Source organism: Phyllostomus discolor, chromosome 5 (assembly GCF_004126475.2).
Source record: "Phyllostomus discolor isolate MPI-MPIP mPhyDis1 chromosome 5, mPhyDis1.pri.v3, whole genome shotgun sequence".
Taxonomy (NCBI): domain Eukaryota; kingdom Metazoa; phylum Chordata; class Mammalia; order Chiroptera; family Phyllostomidae; genus Phyllostomus; species Phyllostomus discolor.
In genome coordinates this window covers 2,759,466-2,785,822 of record NC_040907.2, presented here as the reverse complement: position 1 = coordinate 2,785,822, position 26,357 = coordinate 2,759,466, and the positions used below count along the sequence as shown (strand labels likewise).

General features: G+C 63.9%; 2 protein-coding genes across 6 annotated transcripts in view; one reads left to right on the top strand and one right to left on the bottom strand.

The window, feature by feature from the left end:
- KCNAB2 (potassium voltage-gated channel subfamily A regulatory beta subunit 2) overlaps positions 1–13,486 on the bottom strand; it is a 62,609-nt gene extending 49,123 nt beyond the window's left edge. Inside the window, exon 1 of one of the 3 annotated variants that reach the window (XM_036025248.1) lies at positions 13,354–13,486. The gene's annotated coding sequence lies outside the window, so the exon portion shown is untranslated. The remainder of the gene's footprint in view (positions 1–13,353) is intronic. The other 2 variants (XM_028511553.2, XM_036025247.1) reach the window with 2 other exon arrangements.
- A 5,410-nt stretch (positions 13,487–18,896) lies between these two features.
- NPHP4 (nephrocystin 4) overlaps positions 18,897–26,357 on the top strand; it is a 65,488-nt gene continuing 58,027 nt past the window's right edge. For 2 of the 3 annotated variants that reach the window (XM_036025225.1, XM_028511538.2), the window contains exons 1-2: positions 18,897–19,079; positions 22,884–23,036. In XM_036025225.1, coding sequence (XP_035881118.1) covers positions 18,945–19,079; positions 22,884–23,036 — 288 coding nt within the window. In that variant the 5' untranslated portion in view covers positions 18,897–18,944. Of the gene's footprint in view, positions 19,080–22,883; positions 23,037–26,357 lie in introns of those variants that run through there. The other variant, XM_036025226.1, reaches the window with a different exon arrangement.

The window sequence follows — 26,357 nt, the reverse complement described above, 5'->3', positions numbered from 1 at the left end:
CCGCGTCACCCCCCCCCCCCCCCCCCCCCGCCCCGAAGTCCCGGGAGGAGGCTCCGGGGAGATTCCACCGCAGTGTCCCTGGGCGAAGGTGAATTCCAGGTCACAGGCAGCTCCTCTTTTTCTTTACCAGCAGTTTTCTGTCCGCTTTGTGGAAGTGGGTCACAGTCCCTTCTCTTCCTGGAAGCTCACCCAGAGAACCCGGGGAGACACTCCACCCCTCGGGCCGGGGCTTTCCAGGACCGCCCAGGTAGGCGCTCCGGCGGGGGCGTCTGTGGGGCTGGTGCATCCGAGGTGTGTGTGCGTGGGCGTGCACGTGTGTGAGGGCACGCACACGCGGGCCCACCAAGTCCGTCAGCCGGGCGATCTGCAGCCCAGTCGTGTGCCTGGATGGATACCTGGGTAGGGCCTCCCCGCGCACAGGCCGCCGCTGCAGCCTGGGCCGGCCAGGCGGTGGTGCTGGGCTTCCTGTGTGCGGACGTCCTCGGGGGCAGCCTCTCCGCGGGGCTCAGGGGGAGGTGAGGGCTACTCGCAGCGGGAGATCACAGAGGCACGCACGTGTGCGTGTGAGTGTGCGGGAGTGTGAGCATTGGGCGGGGCACAGAGCTCTCAGGCAGCCGTACGTGGGGTCTCTCGTCCTTCCCCATCCCACCTTTCTTTTCGCCATCAGTTGCTGGTCTTTTGACACCAAAAGCACGTCTCTCCTATTCTGGTGTCGGAACCAGCTGACCTTGGCCTTCGGGGAAGCTCTTGAAGACAACGAACAGGGGAACGGGGGTGGTCCGTCCCTGCATGGGCCCGTGGGAGCAGGCGGGCCACCTCTATCAGGGGACAGGGGCTCCCGCTGCAGGACAGGGACCAGCTCACGGCCTGCCCAGAGGGCGTCTCCTTGGGGAGGCCCAAGCCCTGCCCTTCACGCTGAGTGGGAAACAGCCCGCAGGTCTCACAGGCCCACAGCCAGGACCCCCTTCCCACCAGTGCCGGTGAGGGGGCCCCGGGGAGGCCGCGGTTCCCGGCCGCCCACACGCACAGCTCCCTGGGAGGCAGCCACGTGGTGCCAGAGGACTCACGTGGGGCCCAGGGCCTCCCGGGCCGCTGTGGCCACCACTGCCACGGCCACCACCACCAGCATTACCATCACCGCCACCTGTACCATCACCACCAGCTCCAGCACCACCTATACCAGCACTGCCAGCACTGGCACCTTTACTAGCACCACCACCTTTTCCAGTACCACCAATACCAGCACCACCAGCATTGGCACCTTTACCAGTGCCACGACCTTTACCAGTACTACCAGCACCACCTATACCATCACCGCCAGCACCTTTTCTAGTCCACCAGCACCACCTACACCAGCATCACCAGCACTGGCACCTTTTCCAGTACCATCAGCATCACCTATATCAGCACCAGCACCTTTACCAGCACCACCAGCACCTTTTCCAGTCCACCAGCACCACCTACACCAGCACCGCCACCATCAGCAGCACCGCCACGACGGCAGCGTTTCTAGCCCTTCCTGGGCCGAGGCCGCAGCCGCAGCGACCTGAGTACCGGCTGGAGCATCAGAAGTGGAACCTCCGCACCCGCCTCTGAGCGGGATCATCAATCAGCCGAGGGACAGAGTGAGGGGGAGGTCCGAGGACGCACTCCGTCCCTCTCCCTGCAAGGACAGCGGTGACAGTGATGCCCAGTGTCCATGGGAGGGCCCACTCACCCTGCTCCTGTGGCGGTACCCCCAGTAGGAGGGGTGGGGAAAGGCCGAGTCCCCTCATAGCTGGGCCCACGGCGGAGCCGCGGCAGGAAAAGACGCCGCGGAGCGTGCTCCCAGGGATGCGGGGAAGGCACGCAGCCTTGCCCGTGACGACTGCGTCTCGAAGCCTGACTCAGCAGCTGGGAGCAGCTGACACGGGAGGAAGCAGAGGCGGCCCCCGCGCTGGGTGGGTGGATGGATGGACAGATGGACAGGCTCCAAGCTGCTTCTCTTGCTTCCCGGGCAGAGGGCTGGGTTTTAACTGCTCATGCCCCAGAGTGAGAGAAGGCACCAGAGACAGTCTCTCCACGTGCCCTGGACCCTCGGCCCTTCCTCAGGTGTGACTGGGGTCTCTCCCTGCCCAGACCCCTGGGTGAACCTGCACCAGGGTGGGGGCGTGAGTGGCGGGCAGTGACCAGGCAGGGCAGCCTGTTGGGGAGCCGTGGGTGGTCCTATGTGCCTGGCCGAGTTTCTGGGTAAACACAGAGAGAGAGTGGAGCCATGTACTCCTGGCCAGACCTACACGGGGACCTTCTGGCCATCTCGTCCAGCAGGGCCCCTCCCTTGTGCTTAGCACCATGCCTGGCACAGCATGAGGCCGCTGTCCCCGGCTGACCCTGACCCATGGGGACTCCACATGCGGTGGGCACCGGAGCCCTGGACAGTGCTCTGATCCCTGTGCGTCACGTAAGTGTCAGTCGGACCCCTGGGAGAACTGCACGGGTGCTGGCCCCCTTTGTGGGGGGATCAGAAGCCTCAGAAGGGTGCTTGCTAGGGGGCATGTGTGATGGCTCTGGGGCTCCCTAAAATCCTCCCAGGGGTCACACACTGGACTCCTGAAAAGGCACTGACCTTGGCCTCCCATCCACCCCTAGTGGGACCTGCTGGCCTGTCACCCTCAAGTGAGTTTTGGTAACAGGTGGCGGACCCTGGCTTCCCGTGGCCCCTCCAGGCTGCTGAGCTTGTCGCTGAGCTCTGCCTGCAGGTGGGGCCCGAGAAGGCCCTGTCCTCACTCCCACTCCTTTGTGTGTGAGTGCAAAGCCCTGGCTCCAGGTGTGACGGCTGGCTTTCTGCAGGGGCGACCCCACACAAGCCGGCGGGACCCCATGTCTGTGCTCCGCCCTGTGCCCAAGGGCAAAATGCGGCAGAGGAGAAAGAAGATTCTGGAGGGCGCTGGGGCTGGGGTGGTCTCCGGGGCAGAAACCCAAGAAAGGGGTCTTTATAGGTGGAATTAAGGAGGGGGTCCTGCAGGAAGGTCCTCCTGGATTAGGGTGGGCCCCACGTCTGACGACAGGTGCCCTTGGGAGGAGAGGTAAGGACACACGCGCTGACAAAGGCACCGAGGCAGCGGAGCCGAGGTGGCAGCGATGCCAAGGACCGCGGGCAAGCCCCAGTGCCAGGGACAGACCCTCTCTCGAGGCCTCCAGCAGCGGCCAGAGGCCCCCACCTTGATTCTGGACCCTCGGCCTCCAGACCCGGGGAGAGCCAGCCCGGCCGTGGTGACCGACCGGCCCCTCCGTGCTGGGTCGTTCCGGGGTCTGGGAGACGAACACACCCACTCGCCTTCCACGCCCTCTACCTGGGGCAGGCTGCGCGGGAGGCAGAGAGGCGGCCTTCTCTGGGGGCCGGGGCCCACGTCCCCGGGTCTGCCTGAGTCCCCCACCTCGGTGGTGGGGGTGGGGGGCGGTGAGGAGTCCTCAGGGAGAACGCCCGCCGCCCTCTGCATCGGCGTCTCTCGCGGGTCCCCGGGGCCCCCTGCTCTCCAGGGGGATGGAAGAATACATAGCCAATGGTTCCAAAGCGGACTGCGTCCGGCGCCACAGGACGGTCATGGAAGAGCCACGCCGTGTCCAGCCAGCGGCGCACCCTGGGTCTGAAAGCCCGCTCTCCTCCGCGCCCGGTGGTGGCTCTGCCACGTTAAAGCCACGTCGAAGGGGACCGCCAGGCGAGCGCCTCTGCGGTCATGCAACGAACAGGAGGACGGGATTTTAAATGGAAATACACCTGGCTGAGGCCGCTCCACGAGACGCCGCGGCTTCTGGGGCACGTGGCGAGAAGGGCGCCTGGGCTGGGTCCGGAAATCCTACTTCTGTGACTGGGTGAGAGGGGACATGAACTTGGGCACACACACAGGTTCGCTGCAGCCTTGCTGGGAAGAGCAAAGGCGCTGAGCCCCCCCTCCCCCCGGAGACACCGAGAAAATGAATTATGGGAAAATGAGAGGCTGTGATGTGGTCGGTTGGTTCCCCTGTTTGGGAAAGCGCTCGTGCTATAATGTCCAGCGGAGAAAGGACAGTGCCCACGTCTCTGCGAGGACAAAGGGGGGACACACAGGTGTGTGGGGGCGGGGGCTGCTGCCTCAGACCCAGCGGGGCGCCTGTGTGCCTGGGAAGGCAAAGGAGACCCCCCCCCCCCACTGCCATGGTAGCAGGGGGTCCCACAGAGGATCTGCAGCCCGAGCTGGAGCAGGGTGCTGGGCGGTGCCTCAGGAGGTACTTCCCCTTTCTACGTATCCTGGCAGCCCTAGCCCAGGGTCGAGGCCGAGGGCCCAGGGTCAGGGGTCCCTGGAGGTCATCTGCCAGCTCTGCTCTGGGGCGCTATGTGAGCCAGGGCAGGGCACAGCCCCGTTCTCGTCCACGAAGCACAGGCCATCAGAGCGCCCGCTCCCAGGCGGCCGGGGGACTGAGCGTGAACCCGGGCAGGGGCTAGGCAGAGGCCCGGCAAAGAGCAGGTCAGCGGCCAACGGCAGCTGCTGATGCAAACGATTACGGTTGTTGCTGTTCTCCTCGCTGTCATTGCCATCACCACTGCCACCACCATCATCATCATCACCATCATGAACATCATCATCACCACCACCATCATCATCCCCATCCTCCTCCTCTTCCAGCTTCAGATGAAGTGCCTGCCCCTTCCCGCGGGGTCACAGGCCGTCAGCTGTCCAGTCCTCCCCCGGAGGCCCCCCTCCCCTGGAAATCTGCTCACGAAACCACGGCTGAATCTGGCCGCCGCCTGGGACCGGGCTGGACGCCCCGGGACGCCTTCTGCGGCCCGGAGGGACCCTCTGCGCACCACGGAGCGGCTCGGCTGTAAACACAGGGGTGTGCGGTCTAATCGGGGAGCCGTGGGCAGCCAGGTGCCCGGTGGCCGCCAGCCTACGCCGCCAGCCTCAGGGCCACAGCTGCCTCAGCACGTGGCACCCACTGTGCCCTGGCCTCGTCTCAGCTTCAGGGAGTGTCCTGCCTGCTGCTCGCCCTGGCTGGGGGCCAGGCCCAGAGGCCAGGGCTGCTCGGCCCTCCCTGGGGCATTGCCTGTGGCTCAGGGTGGGGCAGGAGTGTGCCCGGGTGCTAAGGGCCCTTGGGGGAGTGGCCAGCCTGGGAAAAAGAGATCAGGGAGCCCGAGATGGGGACAGGTGTTGCCTGTCCCCAAGGGGCGCCAGCTGGGTCTCATAGCTTCAGCCTCAGGACTCACAGCTCACGAGGTGGCAGGTGCCTTGCAGGTCGGTTCCTGCAGGTGGGGCCCCTGAAGGTTCCGGGGCTGGACAAAGGGACCGAAGCGGAGGTGGGGAAGCAGCCCTGGCTGAGGGCGGCGCCTGGGCCATCAATCACATGTCACAGAGGACCGTCAGGGCTGTGACAGTGGCTTCTTTCCACAGCTCTGAGCCCGGGACGCCAGCCCCGAGGGAGCCGCGGGGAGGTCGGCTGCCAGGAGCACACGGTGCACCGGCCTCCAGAGAGTCTGTGAGGTCAGCTGGGGTCAGGCTAGTGTGCCTGCGGCCCGAGGTGGGTGGAGATGCCTTTTATGTTTTGTGGGGGTCCTGCCCTGTACGCCCACACAATTTTCCAGCATGTTTAGGGAAAGAGCATCTCCCCGTAAGGACCGGGCGGAGGCCGTCTGGCCTAGGAAGGGGGAGGCCTGGGTTGGGGGGTGTGGAACACCCCCTGTGGCGTGGACCCCCCCCAAAGGAGGGTCTGATGCATGGAGCAGGGTCCTGGCAAGGATTCAATACCAGATTTGCTTTCTGCCAGAAGGTTCTATCATCTGATTGTCCCGAGTTAGTTGGCAGCCCCCCAGTCTGGGGTTGCATCCTGCACCCCTTCCTCGCTCTGCAGAGGGTGGTTTGGGCTGGGCGGACGGGACCTGTGAGTGCCCATGTGGCTCCGCCGTCGGGGGAGTCCGTGCTCCGACCCGTGCCGAGGGCCTGAGCTGCCGTGCGCCTGTCCGAGAGCTGAGCCGGGTCCGGAGGTGGCGGGCCGGACATGCCCCAGCTTCACGGGACACACGGTCTAGGGGGGACCGAACATCAGCTACAATGCCCACCATGGCCTGTGCTTGGAGAGACCTGCAGGACCCTGGTGGGGGTGCTGGGAGGGTGCACCGCCGGCTGTCAGCAGGACCCCCACTGGGTCACACTTTGACCCCAGCTCTGCCAGTAAGTACGATTTCTCCCGAGCCTCAGTTTCCCTCTCCTGAAAACAAGGAGGCTGGACCACACACACACATACACACACACACACACACACACACACACGGCTTTGAGGAGTGAGGAGGCTTTCGAGGCCCGAGGGCTGGAGGAGCCGGGACCCCAGCCCCCATGCCGGGTGAAATAAAGCCCGCTATGGGTTCAATGCCAGCTCCTGGGCTGCTGTAGAGAGTGGGGGTTCTGCCTCGGCCTCGGACGGGGGCCCTCTCATCTCCTGAGAGCCTGCGGGGAGGGTCTCCAGGCCTCTGATGCCTTTGCTTGCAGACCGCTTGGGTGGGTGCACAGGGCTGCACCTGCCACCCATATAGGCTGCCACCCAGTGACCCACCAGTAGGCCCGTGGGGCCCGGCCAGGCTCGCAGCGCCCATACGGTCCAGCAGGTGACTGGGCACCCCCAGCAGGTCCCCGTGGTTACCACGGTGACCAGGCTGCAGGAGGGTGGAACAGCCCTCTTTCCCCACCCCTCCCAGGGACACCCTCTGAGGGCAGCGTGACTCTGGGTGGGGTCGGCATGTCTCCGGAACCGGTTAGCTTCCTTCCTCCCACCCACGGGGACGGCAGACCCGGCTCAGCCCCCAGCAAAGCTCGCCCACACACTCAAAGAGCTGGGATGTGTTTCTCAAAGTGCGGCATCGGAACCCCCGGCCCAGGGGCTGGTGAAGGAAGGAGCTGGTTGAGCTGCAGAATGACCCTTGGGGGCCATTCTCCGGCACCACTCCCTGCCGTCCCGATGCGTCCCCTGCTCTCACGCTCTCTGTAGTCACACTGTGTGCTGAGCCAGCAGTGAGGCCGGGAGGAGGAACCCTCACCCCCACGTCACAGGTGCCTCATCAGGGCAGGACACAGAATCGCGCACTGAGGAGGTTGTCCACGAGAGGGTGGCCCGGGCGGGCCCTGCCCACGGACCCGGTTAACCAGCAACTCCACTTCCCTTCCCACCAACCTGCTGCCCCCTGAGCGCGCAGTGTCCGCACAGCTCCCTTTTCACTCGCTGTCCGCTTTCTGCACAGCCCCCGAGGTGGCAGAGTGCAAAGGTTACGAGAGGGGGCTTCCGTGCCAAAGAGCTGGGTTCGGATCCTGGCTCTGGTTCGTGTGCTCTCCGAGACCTCAGGGCAGTCGCCCGGCCCGGCCGAGCCTGTTTCTGCACCAGAGAAATGGGGACAATGGTGGCTACGCGCCCGTGGACAGCGAGGAGCGAATGAGTTGACACAGAAGAGGGTCAGAATGACAGGTGCGCCTGTTACTGGGAGGGGAGGCTGCAGGTGGGCCTGTTACTGGGAGAGGATGTGGCAGGTGCCTCTGCAGCCATGCCGGCCATGCCTGGGAGCCAGCTTCCCCTTCTTTCTCAGCAGAGCCCGCCTCCCCCAGCAGCGGGGCCACCGGCGGGCGCGGACACCGGCCGGCCGCGTCCTCTGCTTCCTCTCCTCTCAGGCACTGGCCAACCCCGGCTTTCTCCTGCCCGCTTTGACCCTCACCTTCCCTCTCAGACCCTGCGCTCTCGGCCACTCTGGCTCTCTCTTCTGTCTCCTTGCCTCTTGGCCCCAGATCCCAGCGACCTTGCCCACTGTCAGGGCGGTCGCCAGTGGCCAGTGGGTGGTTGGCAGTTGGTTCTCACGTGCACCCCAGGTCCGCCCTCCCCACACCTGCAGGCACGGCTGGCTGTGGCACAGGCCTGGGACCCAGCGAGGCAGGCCCAGCTCGGGCGGCAGCCTGAGCACGCCCAGACACAAAGCGGGGGGATCCCAGACTCTCCTCTCACCACCCACACCCGTTGTGGCTCAGCTAGCTCTGCGGGGGCGTGGCCGTGATGCCCTCCTTTGCATTCACTGCTCAAGACATTTTCACGGGGTCCTGCTCCATGCGACACGCGGGGGCTGCTGTGGCGGTGGAGAGGACAGCAGACCCGCACTCGGGAGGCGCCCCAGGTCTCCTCCGTGGCCTTGCCCCTCGCTGTGGACACCTTCCACTCTCTCAGTCCCCGTCCCCGCACGGAGGTGTCATTGCCTTGCTCCAAAGCCCCCAGGGGTTCCATGTCTGGTCTCCCGGACCCCGTTCCTGCCACCCTTAACGCCTGCCATCGTCACATCCTGCTGTGCTGCCCCTGCATCTGGGCCACTGTCCAACCTGCTCGGTCGTCCCTCAGGGTCTTGCTCGAGCAGGCCCCGCCCCCACCAGGGACTCCTTTGTCAGCTCTGCTAAAGTGGCACACCCCAGCTGTCACCCCCCCCCCCCCAAGGGGCTTCCATGCTCAGCTGTGATTCCTCCACCCTTCCTGGCTCTCGGCCCCGCCCACAGGCAGAGGTGGGTGGGGCCTGCTCCTCATTGGCCAGGTGGTAGGCCTTCCCCCATCGTCGGAATTTCCAGCTTCTGAACTATGTTTACATCCTGATTTATTTTTTAATGTGCGAACTCTTGAGAGTCTCCGTGTCTCTGCACTTTACTTCTGTCTGACTCTTCTCCACCTCGAAGGGCTGGGAAGGACACGGTTCCCAGGCGAGGCCTGCCACCACAGAGCGCTCCGAATGGCAAGACTCCCCAGCAGAATTCTAGACCCTTCTGCCCTGGGCTGCATCTGACAGCTGGTGGACATCGGGGTCGGAGTTTGCTCTGGAAGGTCAGAGGGCGGCCGAGGGACGGGGCATGGAGACACGTCACGGTAAGAGGGGGAAGGGGCGTGCTCAGAGTGGGCTCTGGGGCCGCCTCGGGCCCATGGCCACTGCGGATCTGCCCGGCCCTCTGGGGGACCTGGGGTGAGGGAGGACGGGGCAGGGCCTGTCCCTGCACTCCCAGGGTGGCTCTTCTCTGCAGACGGATGGCGACAGGCGCCCCCTCTTCCTCCTCCCTTCGGGGGAGCGGTCACCGGGCTCTCCCAGGCTGCCCCCCTCCTGAGAAGCTGCGAGTGAGACCGTGACATGACGCAGAAGGGGACCCACGTCACTCTGCTCCAGCTGTCCTGGGAGCCACCAGGTGTGGCAATGCCTTGGGCTCCCTCTATGACTAGAAGTCACAGACTAAGTGACATTGAGTGTCCGTATGTGCCAGGGGCTGTCCCTATGGTTCTACTGAAGTCGCCTCATTTCACCAATCCAGAAAAAGGGGGACGCAGAAACGGCGCCAGGTGGCTGAGAGGGAGAGAGGCGGGTCTTCAGACAGCTAGCCCCCCACCCCCCAGGGGCCACGGGTCAGGACGGTGACAAAGGGCCCCGGGGACAAGATCCAGCGTCTACCGGACCTTGCTCACGGGGGAACCGGCCCCAGCACGAACAGTTTGCTGGTTTGTCTGCGAATCTGGTGCGGGTTCTGAGGAGGACAGATGTGAGCCCGGTTTTTGGCTTTGAGGTGGAGGATGGATCCCCGGCGCGGCAGCCACGGCGGAAACACCCGCACAGGGCCGGCAGCCGGGCCTGGAGCTGCGGGACAGGGCCCCGCCTCCTCTCTGCTCTCCCCCGTTCCCCCACCCCGTCTTGTCCGTGTCCTGCCTGGCGAGGAGACAGTCACTTCTGCAAGTGCCGCGTGTTGGCGTGAGAGGGAGGACGGGCTGCCTGTGAGGAGGAGGCTCAGGGGAGGCAGGCGCCGGGGACTGGGGACACACACAGGCCCCCACTCAATGCCCCGTGTCCGGGGTCAGCCATGCGGCCATTGAGCAGAGTGGAGTGTGGCCTCCTGGGACCCCATCCCCCAGGGCTGTGAGCTCGAGAGCTGGGTGTGTGGGCGCACCCTCAGGCTGGGAGGTGTGGGCCCCGCAGCTCACACCATGGCGTGCAGGGAGAGCAAGGCTGACCCTCTGAGCCCCTCGGCAAAGGGTGAGATGCAGCCCTGCCCCCGGCCACCTGGCCGGGAGATGCCGGGGCCTGCAGAGGCCAGGCCTCATGGAAAGCCGTGAGCTCCCCACTGCAGCGACGGATGATCGGGTGGGTGATGTTCCCATCGGGCCCAGGTGTGCACTCTCTCAGGGGCCCCCTGCTCCCCTGTTTCTCTCCTGCTCTGGCTGAGCTGAGCACCACACCTCCCCTGAGTCACCCCAAAGAAAGGCGGGCACACAGCGAGTGGAGAGCAGAATGTGCTAGGGTTCCTACTCATTGAAAAGGCAGGTTTCCATGCATGTCCTCTGGAGCTGGGATTGAACCCGGACATCCGTGGGGGGTAAGAATTCCCCAGGGGGGTGCCCACCTCAGAGTCTGGGCATGGCAGGAACAGGATCAAGCTTGCCCATGAGCCGGGAGGCCACAGGAGTCTCCCCCCCGCCCCCCCTCTGGGCCTCGGTTTCCCCACCCTGGCTGACCAGCCTGCCTTGCGAGACCCGTGTGAAAGGCGGTCGGAAGCACAGGTCCGGCAGGGGCCAAGCCCCTTCTCCCATCCCACCGGCCCAGTGTCCCGCCCCCGACATCTTGCCGACATCTCAGAACCACGGCGGCCTCGCTCTGGGGGCCTGCCAGGCCAGTCAGGGGGGCGTCGCCAGACTTCCCTGTGGTCGGCAGCACCTCCCGTTCCCAACAGCCCCCCCCCCCCCCGCCCCCGGCATTGGTCCCCTCCATGCATGTCAGCAGCACCTCCAAAGTGGCCTTCCCGAAGGACGGCCGACATCCGTCCATCCACAGGAGCTGGTGCTCGCCCTCTGGGAGAGCCAGAGCAGTGACCTGGGCTCCAGCTGGTGGGAAGGGAGGGGTCTAAGCTGGCCCCGCCCCCACCTCTGGGCTTTGGTTGACTCCCCTGAGGGGGGCGCCGTGGCCAAGACCCTTGCAGCTCTCTGGAGCAACAGGCCCAGCTGCTGGGAGGGGGATGGAGGGAGGTGAGGTGCCCCTGGCCCTAGACACCCCCAGAGGCCGTCCTCCCTGAATCTGCCTGCAGCTGACCCAGTCCTGCCCCCTTACTCACGGGCCCCAGAATAACTGCGCTGGGTGCTGGGACCTCTGGTGATGTGAAGGTCACTGAGATTTAGTCAAGGACTAAAGACACACCACTTCCTGTCGGAGTCCCCACCAATGCCACCCTGGGTCCCTGGGGCTCCCCGAGCACGGGAGGCCTTCCCTCACCCCCAGCCTGCTGCCCGGTTGCCACGGGCCCAGCCCCAACAAACAGGCCAGTCTAGAGGGGCCCCTCCCGGAAACTGCTAAATCAAGACTCACTTCCTCCTGCATCGTTTGGGGTTTAGAAGATCCGTGAAAAAAGACAGGAAAGAGAGAAAAGCCGCATGGTATGAAGCCTATTGAGCCGCCCCACCCAGAGCGCTCTGCCCCGCTGCCCCCCAGCGTCCATGGCTGTGACCCTCACCAGGCAAGAGACGGTGTCCCTGCTCGCCCTTCCTCCAGTGTGCGGTCACTGTTGTGCCAACTTCTTCCCATCCCCGCTCCACATCCAAACACCAAAGGGTTCACGACACCGGGTTCCACACTTTCCATGCCCCCGCCCCGCCCCCAGCCTGGCTCTGTCCTCAGGCGCTGGCGGTGCCCACGGTGTCTGCGCACCGGTGAGCAGAGACCTGGACCTCAGTCTTGTCCGGGAAGCCTCCAGCAGGCTGCTTTGGAAGCAGGAACATGCTGTAGCTCAGACCCCTCAGTGCCACTGAGGCAGGTGGGCATCCCCAATCTCTACAGAGTGACCTGGGGGCCAGTGCCCTCCGGGCCCCCACCTCGAGGGCACAGGGCCGGAAGCCCAGGGGCCGATATGAGCTCTGCAGGTGGAGCAGTTTGCCAAGCAACAATCAGGAGGACAGATGGGACTCTCCACACGCAGGTCCCCAAACCCTGCGACGTGGGGCCTCAATGCGGCTTCCCTAGCTGAGCCGGAGCTCGCTCTTGGCATTGGTAGGGGGCTGGCGTTTTTTGAGGGGGAGGAGAAGTTGCGGAGAAAGAAGAAATCCTGAAACAACAGACAGTGGGACAGCTGTGGCCTGAACTTGGTGTTCCTGATCCCCGGATGTGCATGTATTAATTTCCATAAATGCTAATAGCCCATCTCCCCAAGAGCTATTACTTATGTCGTCTCCCCCTGGATGCGGTTCAACACGGGACAACAAATGAAAGGGAGGAAGAGGCGGCCCCCACCCGCAGGTCCTTGCTCTCCACCCGGGCAGCAGGCAGGTCCGTTTCCTAAGGTGGCCCTGCTGCTGCAGGATGGAGACCTCCAGCCTCCGGCCCCCCAGCCTGGTCCCTGTCATGCCAGGAAGCAAAGAAAGTTTCCGACCCCAAAAATGCTGAATCACAAAGTGAGGCTAAGCAGGAAAGTGGGGGCTGGGAGGGAGAGGGTGGCCAGGGAGGAAGGCAGGAAAGGGTGCTAAGGGGCTTCCCACCTGGAGCCTCCCCCCACCCCCAGGATGCTTTGGGCAAAGTGTACACCCCACAGGAGCCTCCAGGACTAATGCCAGGAGCGGTGTTGGGGTGCGCCTGGGTGGGAGGGCGAGAAGGTGGGCAGGTACACAGCTTCTGCTACTGCGGCACGCAGTGGTGCAGGCGCTGGGTCTCTGTGTCCTTTGGGACCGGCAGCAGGTAAGGAGGTGGGAAGAGAGCCTGGAGATGTGTGAGAAGCACAGGGAGGAAGGTGGAGGGTGCAGGAAGGGAGTGCCAAGGTCCTGGGGAGTGGGGCAAGGTGGAGAGAGCGCCCACGGGAGAGACTGAAGCAGAATGGGTGGGAGGATGGGGATAGGGACCAGCAGGGAAGGGCAGGGCGCGCCTTCAGGGGCAAGAAGGTTGAAGGGATTGGAAGGACTGGCACCTGGAGCGCTCCGATGGGGCTGCGCAGAGGCGGGGAGACGGGATGGGGGTGGGGGCAGGGAGAGGGGTGGCTGCGGGAAGCAGAAAGGGTTGAGATGGGCCGAGGGGACATCGAGGCGAGGGGAGGGATGAAGTTTGGGGCAGGGGTTGGAGATGGAGCTGGCAGATAGGGTAGGCAAGGAAGGACGGCATGGGGGAAGGGAGATGATGGGGAAGAGAGATGATGGAGAAGGAGGTGAGCCAGCCGGCTGGAGAGGAGGTGAGGACGGAGGCGGGCGCGGGGACGCGCTGGGGAAGAGGAGATGGAGAATCACCGCGGGCCTCGCGGGTGCCCGCGGCTGCTCTCTCGGTGCATGGCCGCATGGCCGTGGATAGCGCGGCCCGCCGGGGTCTCCCCCTACACTCACCTGGGGGCTCCAGCTCCGGATCCTGTGCACCGCTCCGGATCTTCCTTCCCGCCCTGCCCGTGCGACTTTAGCGCCCCCGAATCCCGCTCTCCCCGCCAGGTTCCGCCTGCAGCATCTTCACCTCGTGGGACACCCGGGGGCCACGCCTCTGACAGCTTATGATTGGCTATAATTCACGCCAGTCACATTCCCATTGGCTGAAGGATTGCCGAGCATGCAAATTAAGATGGGCCCGCCGCGGCGCCGATTGGCTGGTGCTGACAAGAGTGAAGCAGCATGACTTGGGCTCTGATTGGCCGACGGCTTTGACGCGGGGCGGGTTCTCGGCCTGAGCGCGCGGCGCGTCGCCCTGCAAGGCTCCTCTCTTGGTGGCGGCGGCCGGGCGTCCTTTTGCCGTTCCTTGGTCTGCAAGGCTGCGGCCCCGGTGGGCAGCGGCCGACCGCGGGGGGCTCTGGGTTCGTCGTGGGTCCCCTCCTCGAGAACGCGGGCTTCGTCGCTGCGGGGTGAGCGCGGGCGCGGGCGCGGACGTGGCGGGCTGGTCTCCTAGGTAACGCGGCCCGCGGCGGGCGGAACCATGTTGGCTAGCGCCGCAGGGAAGCCTGGACGCCGCCACGGGCCGCTGAGGCCGCTTTGCGGGCCGCGTTGTAGGGCTCGGGGTCATAAGGATGCTCCGCACGTCTCTCCGCGGAGATCCGGTGCGTGCGGGTCACGGTGGCCGGGCGGGGCGTAGGGCTGTGCCCGCGAGAGTTGCATCTCACTCCCCTCGCCTGACACTTGGTTCATCCCGGGTCGCTGGGGCCGGGGCGTCTGGGACTCCTTGGGGTTGAACCTCTGGCCTCTGCCCCTTGACCTGGAGTCCCTCTATAGCCCCCCCAGCTGAAGGCGAGCGCGGTACTCACAGCCTGGGTTTTGCGGAGACCGGCTTTGGTCTTCCCAGATTCGGCGTCCCCAGCAGCCTTCTCCTACCGGAGCCCTGTGGGGGACCCCTGCTGGGTGCCTGCCCTGGGTGTCCATCCCCTGTGGGTGCCCATCCCCTGTGGCTGCCTGTGCCCTGTGGGTGTCTGTCCTCTGTGCGTACCGCCGCCCATGGAGATCGCCAGACCCCCTGGCTCTCGCAGGAGGCTCGGGGCCCTGGACCAGCAGGCACCCTGCCTTCACCCTGCTGTCCACCAGCTGACCTCCTGACTGGCTTGGAGCTCACCACCCCACTTTGCGGAGCCTCGTGCTTGCACTTGCACAGTCAGAAAAGGCGGATTGGAGATGACTGTCCATCGCCCACTGGGGTTCTGACCCAGGTCTCCGTCACGGCCTCTCTGTCCTTTCTGCAGCCCACCACCATGTCTCTGTTCCTGCTAACTTGCATCGTCTTTGACCCTCCAGGGGCATGCCAGGGGGGCGGGGGGCTTGTCTGCTGTGGTCATTACGGCATCTCCAGGGCCTGGAACCCGGCAGGTACTCAAAGAATATTTCCTGAACAAAGGAACTTCAAGCAGTGCTTACTTAGGTCTCCACTTACTCTCCCTGAAAGTTCTCCAAAGCTTTTGGGTCTCGGTTATTCAAAATCTTGTTCATTTCTGGCAAGGAAGCTCCCCTGGGCCTGGACAGCTCCTCATGGCTCCTGCCCCTGCCTGGCCCTGGACCTGGGCCCAGCTCACCTGTTCCGCTCTGGGGCTCCCTCCTCTCTGCCTCCTCCCTGCTCTCAGCCCGTCAGGGAGCAGGCTGGGTGTCACCCCGTGCTGCTCCCTTGTCCCTTGTTCCCCTTTCCCGCCGGATCTTTAGCTTCTTGCAGTCAGGGCCTCAGTCGGTCTTCTTCACCATGTGTGAGCTGGAGCAGGACGGGTGAGCTGGACAGGACAGGTGGAGCATGGGTCTGCAGGGGCCTCACGGCCACCCGTGAGGCAGAGAGGCAGCGAGGATCAGCCTGTCCCCTGGCCGGTGCTCTCGCTCCACCCACTCTGGCCTTTGTCCCCTTGCCTCTCCCGGCCTCGGTGGGACACCGGGGGGCTGGTGTGGTTAGAGTGGCTTTGCGGTCATCACTGCTGGTGGGATGACTTCGGAGTGGCTGCTAGACCCGTGAGTCTCCCATCAACACCCGAGGCGGGAGGATAAGGGTGCTTCTCGTACAGCGGTGTTGGAATGGTAAGTATGGGAGTCTGTGAGTGCCTGGCTCCTCACCGGGCTCCGTAAAAGCTGGCACGCTTTCTTTGTGTCCCCCCGGCCCATCGTCCCCTTTTCTTGGAAGAGCATGGAACCCTCCTGCTTTCTCAGTATCGTTCATCTAGCCCCAAAGGCCGCTCTGCCCTCCCTCCCCAGCATGCACTCGCAGTTCCTCCACGGCTGGGCGTGAGGGTTTCCGTCATCATGAACGGGGTTTTCACTGGTGCTGACCTCGTGGAGCGCAGTCCTGTGGGACAGCAGTGACCGACCGCGCAGTGTGGTGACCCCCACGGCAGGATCCCATGTGGGGGGGGCACTGCTGGGGGATGGGGCCCTCACCCCAGGAGGGAGCATTTGATCTGACTCCGAAAGGGCAAATAGGAAGCACCCGGGGGCGGGGGGGGGTGCACACATGTGCATGTGCACGTGCCTGTGTCTGTCTGTCCGTCCAGAGTGTGAGAGGGTGTGACGTCCGCGAGGAACTGAAGCAGCACAGGGTGGAGGTGGAGAGGAGGGAGGTCCGGGTGGCAGCTCTTCTGTGGGGCTGGGAGGAAGGGAAGGACCTGGGTGTCGGCCCCTGCTGGAGCCCGTGTCTCAGGTGTCCCCTCTCCCTCCATCGCCCGTGCAGACCGTTGCTGCCCGCCTTCCCCTGCCCAGCTCAGTGTTTTGATTGGGTGGCTGTTTCTTCTTCCCAGTGCATGTCCTACTGGTGCAGCCAGGGGCCGTCCCGTGTGCTCCCCATGAGGACGGACTAGGGCGTGAGAGCTCTTCAGCAGCCCCGCTGGCCCAGGGTGGCCTGGGGCCCCACAGTCGTGCAGGGAAGGGGAAGGAGGTACCGGGCTGGGACTTGGGCAGGTGAGCCACCTACACAAAAGGGGCGTGGTCCTGTGCTGGGGAACCTCGGGGAAGGCAGGTCTGCGCGGCTCCTTCCGGGGTTCCCACGGTGCGTGCCCCGCTGGTGCTCTGAGGCTGGGAGGACTTTTCGGTTCAGCTGCCCCTCAGTCTGGTAGAACACTCGTTTTGAATGTATAATCGTTCCAGTTTTATGAGAAAAGTCATCGAGAAACAGTGTTTCTCTGAAAAACAAACATGCCTGGGGGTCAGCTGTATGGAAACTTCCACTGGCTTGTGTGACTATTTCCCGAGTTCTGACGGTGAGTAGCGCCGGTTCCAGTCGCCGGAGAGTGGCTCCCTCTGTGAGCAGCTGGCCGGTGAGCAGCTGAGCCCAGGGCAGGCGGCACCTGCCGTGACCCGGGAAGCGCAGGGGCCTCGTGGGCTTAGGGCCGGACCCTGGAGCCTCCCAGAGCCCTCCTGGGCGGGCGGCCCTCCCACCGGCTGTCGGCTGTTGGCTGACGGTCAGGCCCCTTCTGCTTACAGGCTATGGGCACCTGTATGAGTCCGTGGCTTCTGGAACAAATTAGCATGAAGCCGTTTGCTTAAAGCAACACAGACTTACACTCTTCCAGTTCTGGAGGCCGGAAGTTGGAAATCGGTCTCCCTGGGCTGCAGTCAAGGTGTGGGCGGGGCTGGTTCCTTCTCAGGGCTCTGGGTGGCGGGGACGGGGACACGGACCCGTTTCCTTCTTTTCCAGCTGCCAGAGGCCCCTGCACCCCTTGGCTCGTGGCCCCTTCCTCCACCTTCACACCTCCCCTGCTCCAGCAGTCTCCCCTGCTCGCACCTTTGCTCTGAGCCCTCCTGCCTCTCTTCTGCGGCCCCTCCTGACAGGCTGGGGCGCACCTGGCTAACCCAGGCTGGTCTCCCCACCCCAGGGTCCTTAACTGGGATCCCGTCTGCAAGTGGCAGAAATGTGGGCCGAGTCTGGCACCTGCCAGTGAACCTTTCATCCTTGGTCTCGTTCACGCCTTTCGGGTGGATCTGTTCCTCCTGCAGGCATTTCTGTCGTAACGTCTCGCTCACCTGGAAAGTACCGGTGGCGAGTTATGCAGACCTCCCCAGTATTGACACATTGAATCATACAGCTTCGAGAGATCGCTTTCGCTGCCGGCACTGCCCGTCATCGCGTCAGAGAGGCCCGTGCAGAGCAGGTCGCGGCCGGGCTTGCGGCGGGGGTCGCGCACCTCCCCCGCTACTGCAGCCGTTGCCTGCAACCTGGTTCCGGCTCCAAGTCTGCCCCGGAGTGACAGGCTCATTTTGTTCACCCCGGGAGGTGCCTGCCAAGCACGAGCCTGAATAAGCATGTTTCGTTTCTCAGCCGCCCTCTCGCGTAGAGGTGGCGTGGCCGTGCGGACCAGGCGGCGAGTTCAGCTCGCAGCCTGCATCCTGGCAGCCGGCGGAGCGGGCCGGGGGGACCACTGCCTTCGCGCCCCGGCAGGTTTTTTGGTTTGTGTTTCCCATTTCATCGCGGGAGAGTAAGGATGCGTATCCTCAGGGTCGAGAGGAAGTGAAACTTGCACTTTTCACTCTCCCCGAGGACACCCTTCGGTGGGGCTGATTGGTCTTTGCTCTGGGCGGTGAGGAGCAGGATGGCCAGCAAGCTTCATGTGGACGTTATGGAAATAGCTTTGACCCTGCGGCACCCTTGGCCAGCCTGGGGAACCTCGGGGGTTTGGGGGCCACGTTTACAGAAGTGCTGGCGTGGGAGACCGGCTCCCTGCCTTTTCTCCTTGCTTGTCGTTTAGCGCAGAACTCAGCCACTTGTCAAAGCTGAGATCTTGAGACTCTGTGTCAGCCAAACAGGCTCTCGGGAAGGTCCAGATCCCTGTCCGGTGGGGAGGCAGGTGACATCCCAGGTGAGCCAGGTCCCCTGGACGCCTGTACCACTGTCCCCAACTGGGTTCAGCAGCAAGAGACATTTCCTGCAGCTGAGCCGTCCTGGGCGGCTGGGTCCACTGGACCCCCGGGCCCGCCCGTCCTTGCTCTGCCGGCGTTTCGCGTGTCTGAAGGTAGGGGCTTCCTTGCCGGCCCCTGGCGGTCTCAGGCCCGTGAGCGCTGCACTGCAGGGGCTGCAGAGAGGAGCACGTCACCCCTGGCCCACCCGCAGACGCTCCGAGACGCGTACCGCATTGGCTCCGACCGGGTCCCGCTCCCCAGTCCCGTCTAAGACGGTGCTCGTCTCCGGGGCTGGCACCCTGTGCGGTGCTCCACCCCCACAGCTGTGCAAAGCAGCCACACGCGTGTCGGTCCCTGTGCCCGTCACGGAGGCTGGGTGGTCGTGCTCTGCTCGGCTCGCCAGCGAGGAGGACCCGTTTCCCTGGGGAAGGCGGCGTGGGTGCCAGTCTGCCCCACCGGGGGGTGGGGGGTGGGATCTCAGGGTGGGGGTGGGTTTCGGGGATGCTGGGTGCTCTGGGATCCAGTGGGAGGCGGGAGACGTTCGGAATTGCTCCGGGCACTGTGGCCCTTCTAACTTGTTTGTTTGTTTGGACACCAGTGGCGCAGGCGACCCTCGAGGCCCACGTGACACCCGGACCGGCGGAATGCACGACTGGCGCGAGGCGTTGGAGCACCACGTGCTGGTCCCCCCCCACCCGCAGAGGCTGCGGCAGCCCCTGAAGGAGTCCACGGCGTTCCAGTGCGTCCTGAAGTGGCTGGACGGGCCGCTCGTGAAGCAGGTGAGGAACGGGCGTTTGCCGTGGGCTGGCCGCACACCGCCGTCGTCCCGAGCGGCGAGGCGATCGATTCCCGCTTGTTTATCCGAGCCTCACGGCTGCCCCATTCTCGGGGCCTTGGCAAGGTGTGGAGGCAGGCGAAGCGGCCCGTCAGCAGGGAGAATGCATGACTCAGCAGCCCCGTCAGCACTTCTGACCCGGGTAGAGGCTGCTTTCTGCCCCGTCGGAGCAATTCGAAAACCCAGGTAATCTGATTTCCTGGGCTTTTTCCGAGCCAGGTTGTTGGCAAGAGGCGGCCCTGTGCACAGCTCAGCACCGCTGGGCTCCAGCCTGGCAGGGAGAACGGGGGTGGGGCCGAGCCCCAGGCTGGGGCCTGCCACGGCCTGCTGCCCGCTCGGGCCATGGCCTGCTGCCCGCTTGGGCCCCGGCTCCGGGCTCCGCCTCCACCTGTGCCTTCAGCCGCAGGGCACCTGCACTGCCCACAGGACCCCGCGGGTGGGGTGGTCCCAGTGAGGCCCGTAGGGATGGACGGGAAGGGTCCAGGCCTGCCCGTGAGGACATGTGGCCGCCTAGTGGGTTTAGCTGTGCAGGATTGTCTTGTTTTTTTTTCCTTTTTTAAAGATTTTATTTATTTATTTTTAGAGAGGGAATGGAGGGAGATAGAGAGAGAAACATCCACGTGCGGTTGCTGGGGGCCGTGGCCTGCAACCCAGGCATGTACCCTGACTGGGAATCGAACCTGCAATGTTTTGGTTCACAGCCTGTGGTCAGTCTGCTGAGCTACGCCAGCCAGGGCAGGACTGTCCTGTTTTAACATCAGTGGAGCGACTCTCTAGGCCTCAGAGTCATCGGGGCACTGGGTCTGTGGGGAACGCCCTGTTGTTGAGTCACTCACGCCCTATGTGACGCAGCTCCGGACCTGGGTTGAGCCCTCACGGTGCGCTGGCCGCCGAGTTAGGGCCTGTGGCTGCTCCTGCTGTCACGGCGTCCCTGCTCAGGTCCCGGCTTGTGCTCAGTCACTTGGTCCTCACAGGCGTGCTGGGAAGTAGGGACCACCAGCACCCCGTTTCCCAGAGGAGGGGGCAGAGTCTGGGGGAGCGCAGTTGTTGCCCCGGCAACACAGCTCTGGCCGGCCGGCCGGTGTCCAGCGGGGGCACTGGCCCCTGTCTCCCGGGAGCTCACTAGCGAGGGGACGGCGGTCTCCCTGTCCCTAGGCATTTCATGAGGGGAAATTTATTGGTCTTCCCTTTTCATTTTATTTATTTATCTTTGGAAAGATAATCCCCGTAGTTCAGAGTTTCCAAAGGTACAGAGGACAGCGGATCATCCCAGGGTCCCCGAGGCACCCAGTGTCCCCCCCAGATACGGCCAGCGTGCCCTGTCATTTGTGTGACTTCCCAGAAATTCTAAGCAAATGCGACCCGTAGCTACACCTGTGTCACCTTGCTTTACAGGGGATACTCTTCACGACGTGTCTTACAGTTTGGCCATGTCACTGCTTGCAGAGTTTCTTATTCTTTCTTAAGACAGCACGGATCTCCTTGGATGCAGGGCCGACCGTCTAGCTCTCCGGGCCGCGCCGGTGCGCACTGGGGCTCCTCCCAGTCACCCGCCCTCGCAGACGCCACCGCCGTAAATAGCTTCACTCGCATTGTTTTTTTTTTCACGTGGACACGCATGTCTCTTGACCCCAAATCACGTTAAAAATCACCACCTAAGACCCTGCGTAGGTCGTCGATAAGAAAGCACACTTGACGCGTGAAGACGGGAACCACAAGCGTGAGAGGGAAGGGTGGGCCGCGTGAACACTGGGCGTCAGGCAGCGTGGCGGCTTCCGCGGCTTCAGACACAGTTGACTGCGAGGCCAGCAGTGTCGCCTGAGCTGGAGAGAGGCTCCGTAGCGACGCGGGGGGGGGGGGGGGGGGGGGGGCGGCACGGCGGCAGACGGGGAGTCCTGCGTGCGTCTGCGTCTGCGCCAGGCCTCCCACAGCGCCCCCGTGTGGTGATGGGCAGGGAGAGCTCGGCGCGGCTCAGCCGACGGTCGTCTCCACAGCAGAGGCTTACCGCGGTGGAGGGTGCAGAGCAAGGGGAGCCGAGGGAGAGGTGTGGGGGTAGCCTGGGGGCGAGGGCGTGAGCGTCACGGGTCCTGTGCCCCTGGGGTCCCACAGGGTGCACTCAGTCCCCTGGCTATGAGCTGTGACGATGCCCAGGAAATGTTGCCAACCAAGGAAGCTCACGGGAGACTCAGGCGCGGGGCCTCTGAAAAACTCAGGGTGTTTCGGGACTGGTCCCACGGGCACCTCCGTGTCTGCCCAGCCTCTGCCAGAACTGTGGACTCCTAGAGCAACGCAGGGGCTCCGCAGAAACCACTTTGCAGAACCAGGTTAGCGCAGTCGCCACGCTTATCAGTGGGGGCGGTGGGAACCCTCCCGAAATCTGAGTTCCCGGACGCCCCCCAGGGGCCAGGCCGGGAGCCAGCCTCCCACCACGTGGCAGTCCCCTGCGGCAGCCCGTGCACGCCACCCGACGGCGTGATGTCCAAGTACGAGCAGCTCAGCTGGGGAGAGTGAAGGGAACTGAGTTCGGATCACCGTCATCACTGGGGACGCTAAGTTCTCTTCTCTCAGTGGACCAAAACGAATCATAGGGATTTGGGAGATCTGAACAGCACCCTCAGCCACCTCGACCTGACGGTCATCTCCGAAACGCTGGCCCGACAGGTAGAGGCCCCATGGTCCCCAAGTGTATGCGGGACATTCAGCAAGATGGGCCGTACGCTCGGCCGTGAAAATAAGTCTCAGGAGATTTAAAAGGATTGAACTGATAAAGAATGTGTTCACCGACTAATGTGCTATTAATTTAGAAATCGTAACAATAAGGTAGCTAGACAGTCTTCTGATACTAGGAACTTAACACTGCGAACTGACCCCCTGGACCCAAAGACGTCTTCACAGAGAAATTCTAACAGGATTGGAGCCGAGTGATGCAGGAACACACCCAGACATGTGGGGTGCAGCTAACGCGGTCCTTTGAGGGAAACTTGCAGCTTTATATGGCTGATTGAAACGAAAAAAGGCATAAAGTCAGGGACCTCTGCTTTTACCTTAGGAATCTAGATTAAAGGAAGGAAGGGAACTACAGGAAAGGGGAAGGAGGGAGGAGCGAGTCCGCGAGCAGAAACCAGTGAGTGAGGGCGAGTGACACACCAGTTGTGCAAGGACTGAGGACCACACATTGCCAGCGTGGGGCTCTGGGACCGGACCTGTCTTTACAGCCCTCGGCCGCTTTGTCTGCAGCTGCAGCCGCGCCTTCTCAGCCCTGAAGAGCCACCTCTCCTTGGCCAACACCGTCCCGAGAGAAATCCTGGCGTGCTGAGGGCCTAGAGTTTGCGGTCGTGTCAGGAAGCCTTCACTTGGTTGTACGTGATAAAACACCCGTCCAGAACAGCTGAAGCTAGCCATAAGCGATTAATTCACACAACAGACAAACCCGTGGTGACAAGCTTCAGGTGTGGCTTGATCCAGGGGCTCATGTGATGTCGCCTGGACTTCTCCTTTGGGTCCACAAGGAGTCAGCTGCATCTGTGTCTGCAGCCCCAGTCTCTTGTGCCTCCTCGGCCCTGGGCGAGTCCCAAGCCCACGTTCGTTCCCAGGGACGCTTGTTCCGAGAGGCAGTTCCTGGGAAGGAGGTCAATCCCTGAATGTGGGTGGAGGCTACCCGGCGGGTTCTACCGGCATGGGCACCAGCAACCGCGGGGTGGCTCGTGACACTGAGAAGCCCTCAGGGCAGACCCTTTCTGTCTTTCAGGGAGTGCTGGAGGTGCTGTCAGAGGTGGGCTGCCACCTTCGCGTGTCTCTCTTCGACATCACCTACCGACACTTCTTCGGGAGGACGTGGAGGAGCGCGGGGAGGCCCGTGGAGCCGCTCTCCAGGCAGCCGCCCAGGATCGTCTTCAATGAGGTGGGTGGGCAGCAGGCGCGCAGGGCCCTGGACTGGGGACACAGGCCCTGCGGATGCCACTGAGCCTCCGAGCCAGCGTCCTGTCGTGGGTCACAGGGCGGGCATGCGTTTCCAAACAAGATCTCGTGGGGCGGCTATGTGCCCTAAACAGGTGCATGTGCACTGCTCCGGTTGCAGCCGTGTGTGTGGGGGGGGGGGCACATGGGGTCTTGTCACCTTCAAGGGACCTCGGAGTGCTTGGAAGAAAGTTAGGAAATTCTGGATCTCATTTGATTACCTGTTTTTGCTCTGGGGTCCCCTCCTCCTTCTTCCTTCCTTCCCTTTCTTTCTGCCCTTATTGGAACAATTTAAAAACCCAGGTAATCTGATTTCCTGGTTATTTCTGAGCCAGGTCGTTTGCAAGAGGTGGCCTTGCGCACAGCTCAGCACGGCCTGCCTTCGGCCTGGCAGTGGGAACTGTGGGGCCAAGCCCCGGGCAGCTCAGCCGGAGCCCCGGGCAGCCCGGCCGGAGCCCCGGGCTTGGACGGACCACAGCCTTCTGCCCCATCGGGCCGTGGCTCTGGGCTCTGTGCCCACCTGTGTCTCTTCAGCTGGCAGGGGACCTTTCTTTTAGGGTGAGGACATTGAGACTTAGGAGTCAAGTGAGCTGCCCAGGTAGCAGGTGGCGGAGCCTGGCCTCGGACCCACGCCCTCTGCCTCTGGACTGGGCGGTCGCGTGGACGTTGCTGGCGGTGGGACCCGGCGAGTGTGGCTCTGCGTCTGGCCGCCCTGTGGGTGGGCGTCCTCTGTCCTTGTTCAGCTGCCCCTGCCCACAGCCTTCCTGCGGGCCCGCCGAGTCAGGCCGCCGTGCCGGTGGCGGCGGGGTGGCGGGCGGGGTGCACGTGGTGCTCGCTGTGCGGGGCCTGCGGTCTGTCGGGACGACGCCCACCAGCAGGCGGCAGAGGATGGGCAGGTGGGGCCTGTTCTCGGACGGAGACCAGTGTGTTGCGGTTCTGGAGGGAGGCCTGCTCAGGGGGCTGATGTGGGGGGGGCCCTCTGGGGAGCCGACGTTAAGCTGGGCCTACAGGGGAGGAGAGAGGGGGCGGCAGGCGTGCGTGGGGGAGCCGGGGGTCGAAGTGGGCTCCCGACGCAGCAGGGCTGTGGGCGATGGTCCCAGGTACTGGGAGGGCTGTGCCGTGTCCATTTGATCTTGTGTACACAGTGAGGCCTGTGGAGACCTGTGGTTGTGACAGTCTGGCTAATGAAGGTGGCAGTGACCCTAGCCGTCCTTGGAGATGTCGCTGTGCCCGAGGTGCCCCTTTCCTGCCGGGGAGTGTCCTGGCCCCCTTGTGAAGTCGCGGGGGCTGACCAGGGACGTGCCGAGTCACGTGGAGTCAGGGCCGTGTGGCGGGCGGGCGGGTGCCCGCAGGTGCCCTAATGTAGCAGGCAGGAGCCGGAGGCAGCGCCCAGGGGGCCGGAGGATGAAGTCAGGCCACGGTCAAGTGTGTGTCCAGGGGACCGCAAGTGTGCCTGATGTGAAGGTTGTCCGACGGCTGGTGCAGATGCCTCTTAAATGTCTCTGTGCCCCGCCCTGCCCCAGAGAGAGGTTTGTGCCGTGATTCTCCTGCGCACCGCGGGCAGCTCCTCGGCGCTGGCTCGGCACAGGGACACGTCGCCCGCGCTCGCTTGGGACAGGAAACGGTTCGTTGGCCCTGGCCAAGGCCCTGGTGTCACTGGTAACCTGGCCTGGGCTCAGCCTCTGTCGCCCTAGAGGGGCCTCCTGGGCCTCCTGGGGCCGGCTGTTGGGATGTCCGTTTCCCACGTGCACCGTGAGGCCCAAGGAAGCCGGGCGCCGAGACGGCTCGTCGGTGGCTGAGGACGGTGGTGGTGACATCGCTGTCCTCTCCCGGAGAGTCCCACAGGCCAGGCCGTGGCCCACAGCACGTTTATGTCATTTTGTCCCCAGCACCCTCCTCTGGAGGTCGGTGTTATGTCCCCTCCTTAAAGAGAAACCCAGCAGCGTGGGTCATGAAGCCACGCGGGCGTGCGAGCGGGTGGACCTGGTGGCCAGCTCCACAGCCCGTGCTGTGACTGCAGGGTTGTCCTGTGGCCTCCTGACCCCACATGTCTGTGGGGCAGAGTGCTCCCCGTGTCTCGGGACAGGGCTGTGCTCCGAGATCCCCACGGGGATGCTTTGCGGTTGCTGCCGGTCTGAGAGCAGCCCCCACCCCCTCCGTGTCCTCCCCTCGGTCTCGGGCTTGCTGGGGAGGAGGACGCAGCCGGGTGCTGCGGGGTGAGCAGAGGGCGCTGGGAGCAAGCCGCTGCGCCCCAGCTGCTGTGCCCTCGGCGGGCAGCAGAGGCTGCTGGTGCGCCGGGAGCGAGCCCGGCCGGGAGTGAGCCTGGGCTGCCGAGCAGCGTCCCGTGTCCCCAGCCCTTCCTCTCCTCCCCTCGACGCTCAGAATACCGAAAAACAGGTTTTGTGCAAGTTCACGCACGTGGCTCCAGACAAATCCCCTTCGCCGTGTGTGCGTACACTCGTGCGTGTGTGCACGTTAGCACAGTTGGGGGCTGCCCCTGGTGGCGCCAGTAGGTGGGGGCGGGGTGCTGCTTGCCTGGCTGCGTCATCTGGGGGTGCTCTGCCTGCCCCCCGTGGAGGTAGAGGGGACTCGGGAATTTGGTGGGGATCGCTTTCTGATTTCATGGGTCGCCTATGCACTTCTTCTGGCTTTACCGGTCAGCGTGGGGTGGTCGGATTGGAGGTCACCGCTGCTGGTTGCAGGGGCCACGCTGGGACGCCGCATGCCCGTCCAGCTAAACACGGGTTGATCCACCGTCCTGCGGTGCACTCACTGGGTTTTCCTGAGTTGTCAGGGGGTTGAAAGGATGTATCCCTTTTTTGGGAAGGGAATGGAAGAGAGTTGCTCTTTCGTTACTCTGAAAGGAGAAATCTGGCCTTGACCCGGGGCTGGGGGCTTCTCAGTGGTGAGTTCCGGGCGCGGCCCGACTCCGGAGCCCAGCCGGCCGCCCCAGGCCCCCCTCAGTTCAGAGCCGACTCTTGGGTCCCCCTCCCTTCACCCTGTCTGGGTGGCTCATGGGTCCTCGGCCTCTCAGACAGGGTCTTCTGAAAAGATAATCTGGTCCTGGCTGGTGTGTGCTGGCCTGTGACTCAAAGGGTCACCGGTTCTATTCTCCGTCAGGGCACATGCCGGTGTCGCTGGCCATCTCCCCAGTAGGGGGCGTGCGAACGGCAACCCCACATCGATGTTTCTCTCCCTCTCTCCTTCCCTTCCCACCTCTACAAAATAAATAAATAAAAGTCTTTACAGAATAATCTGGGAGGCC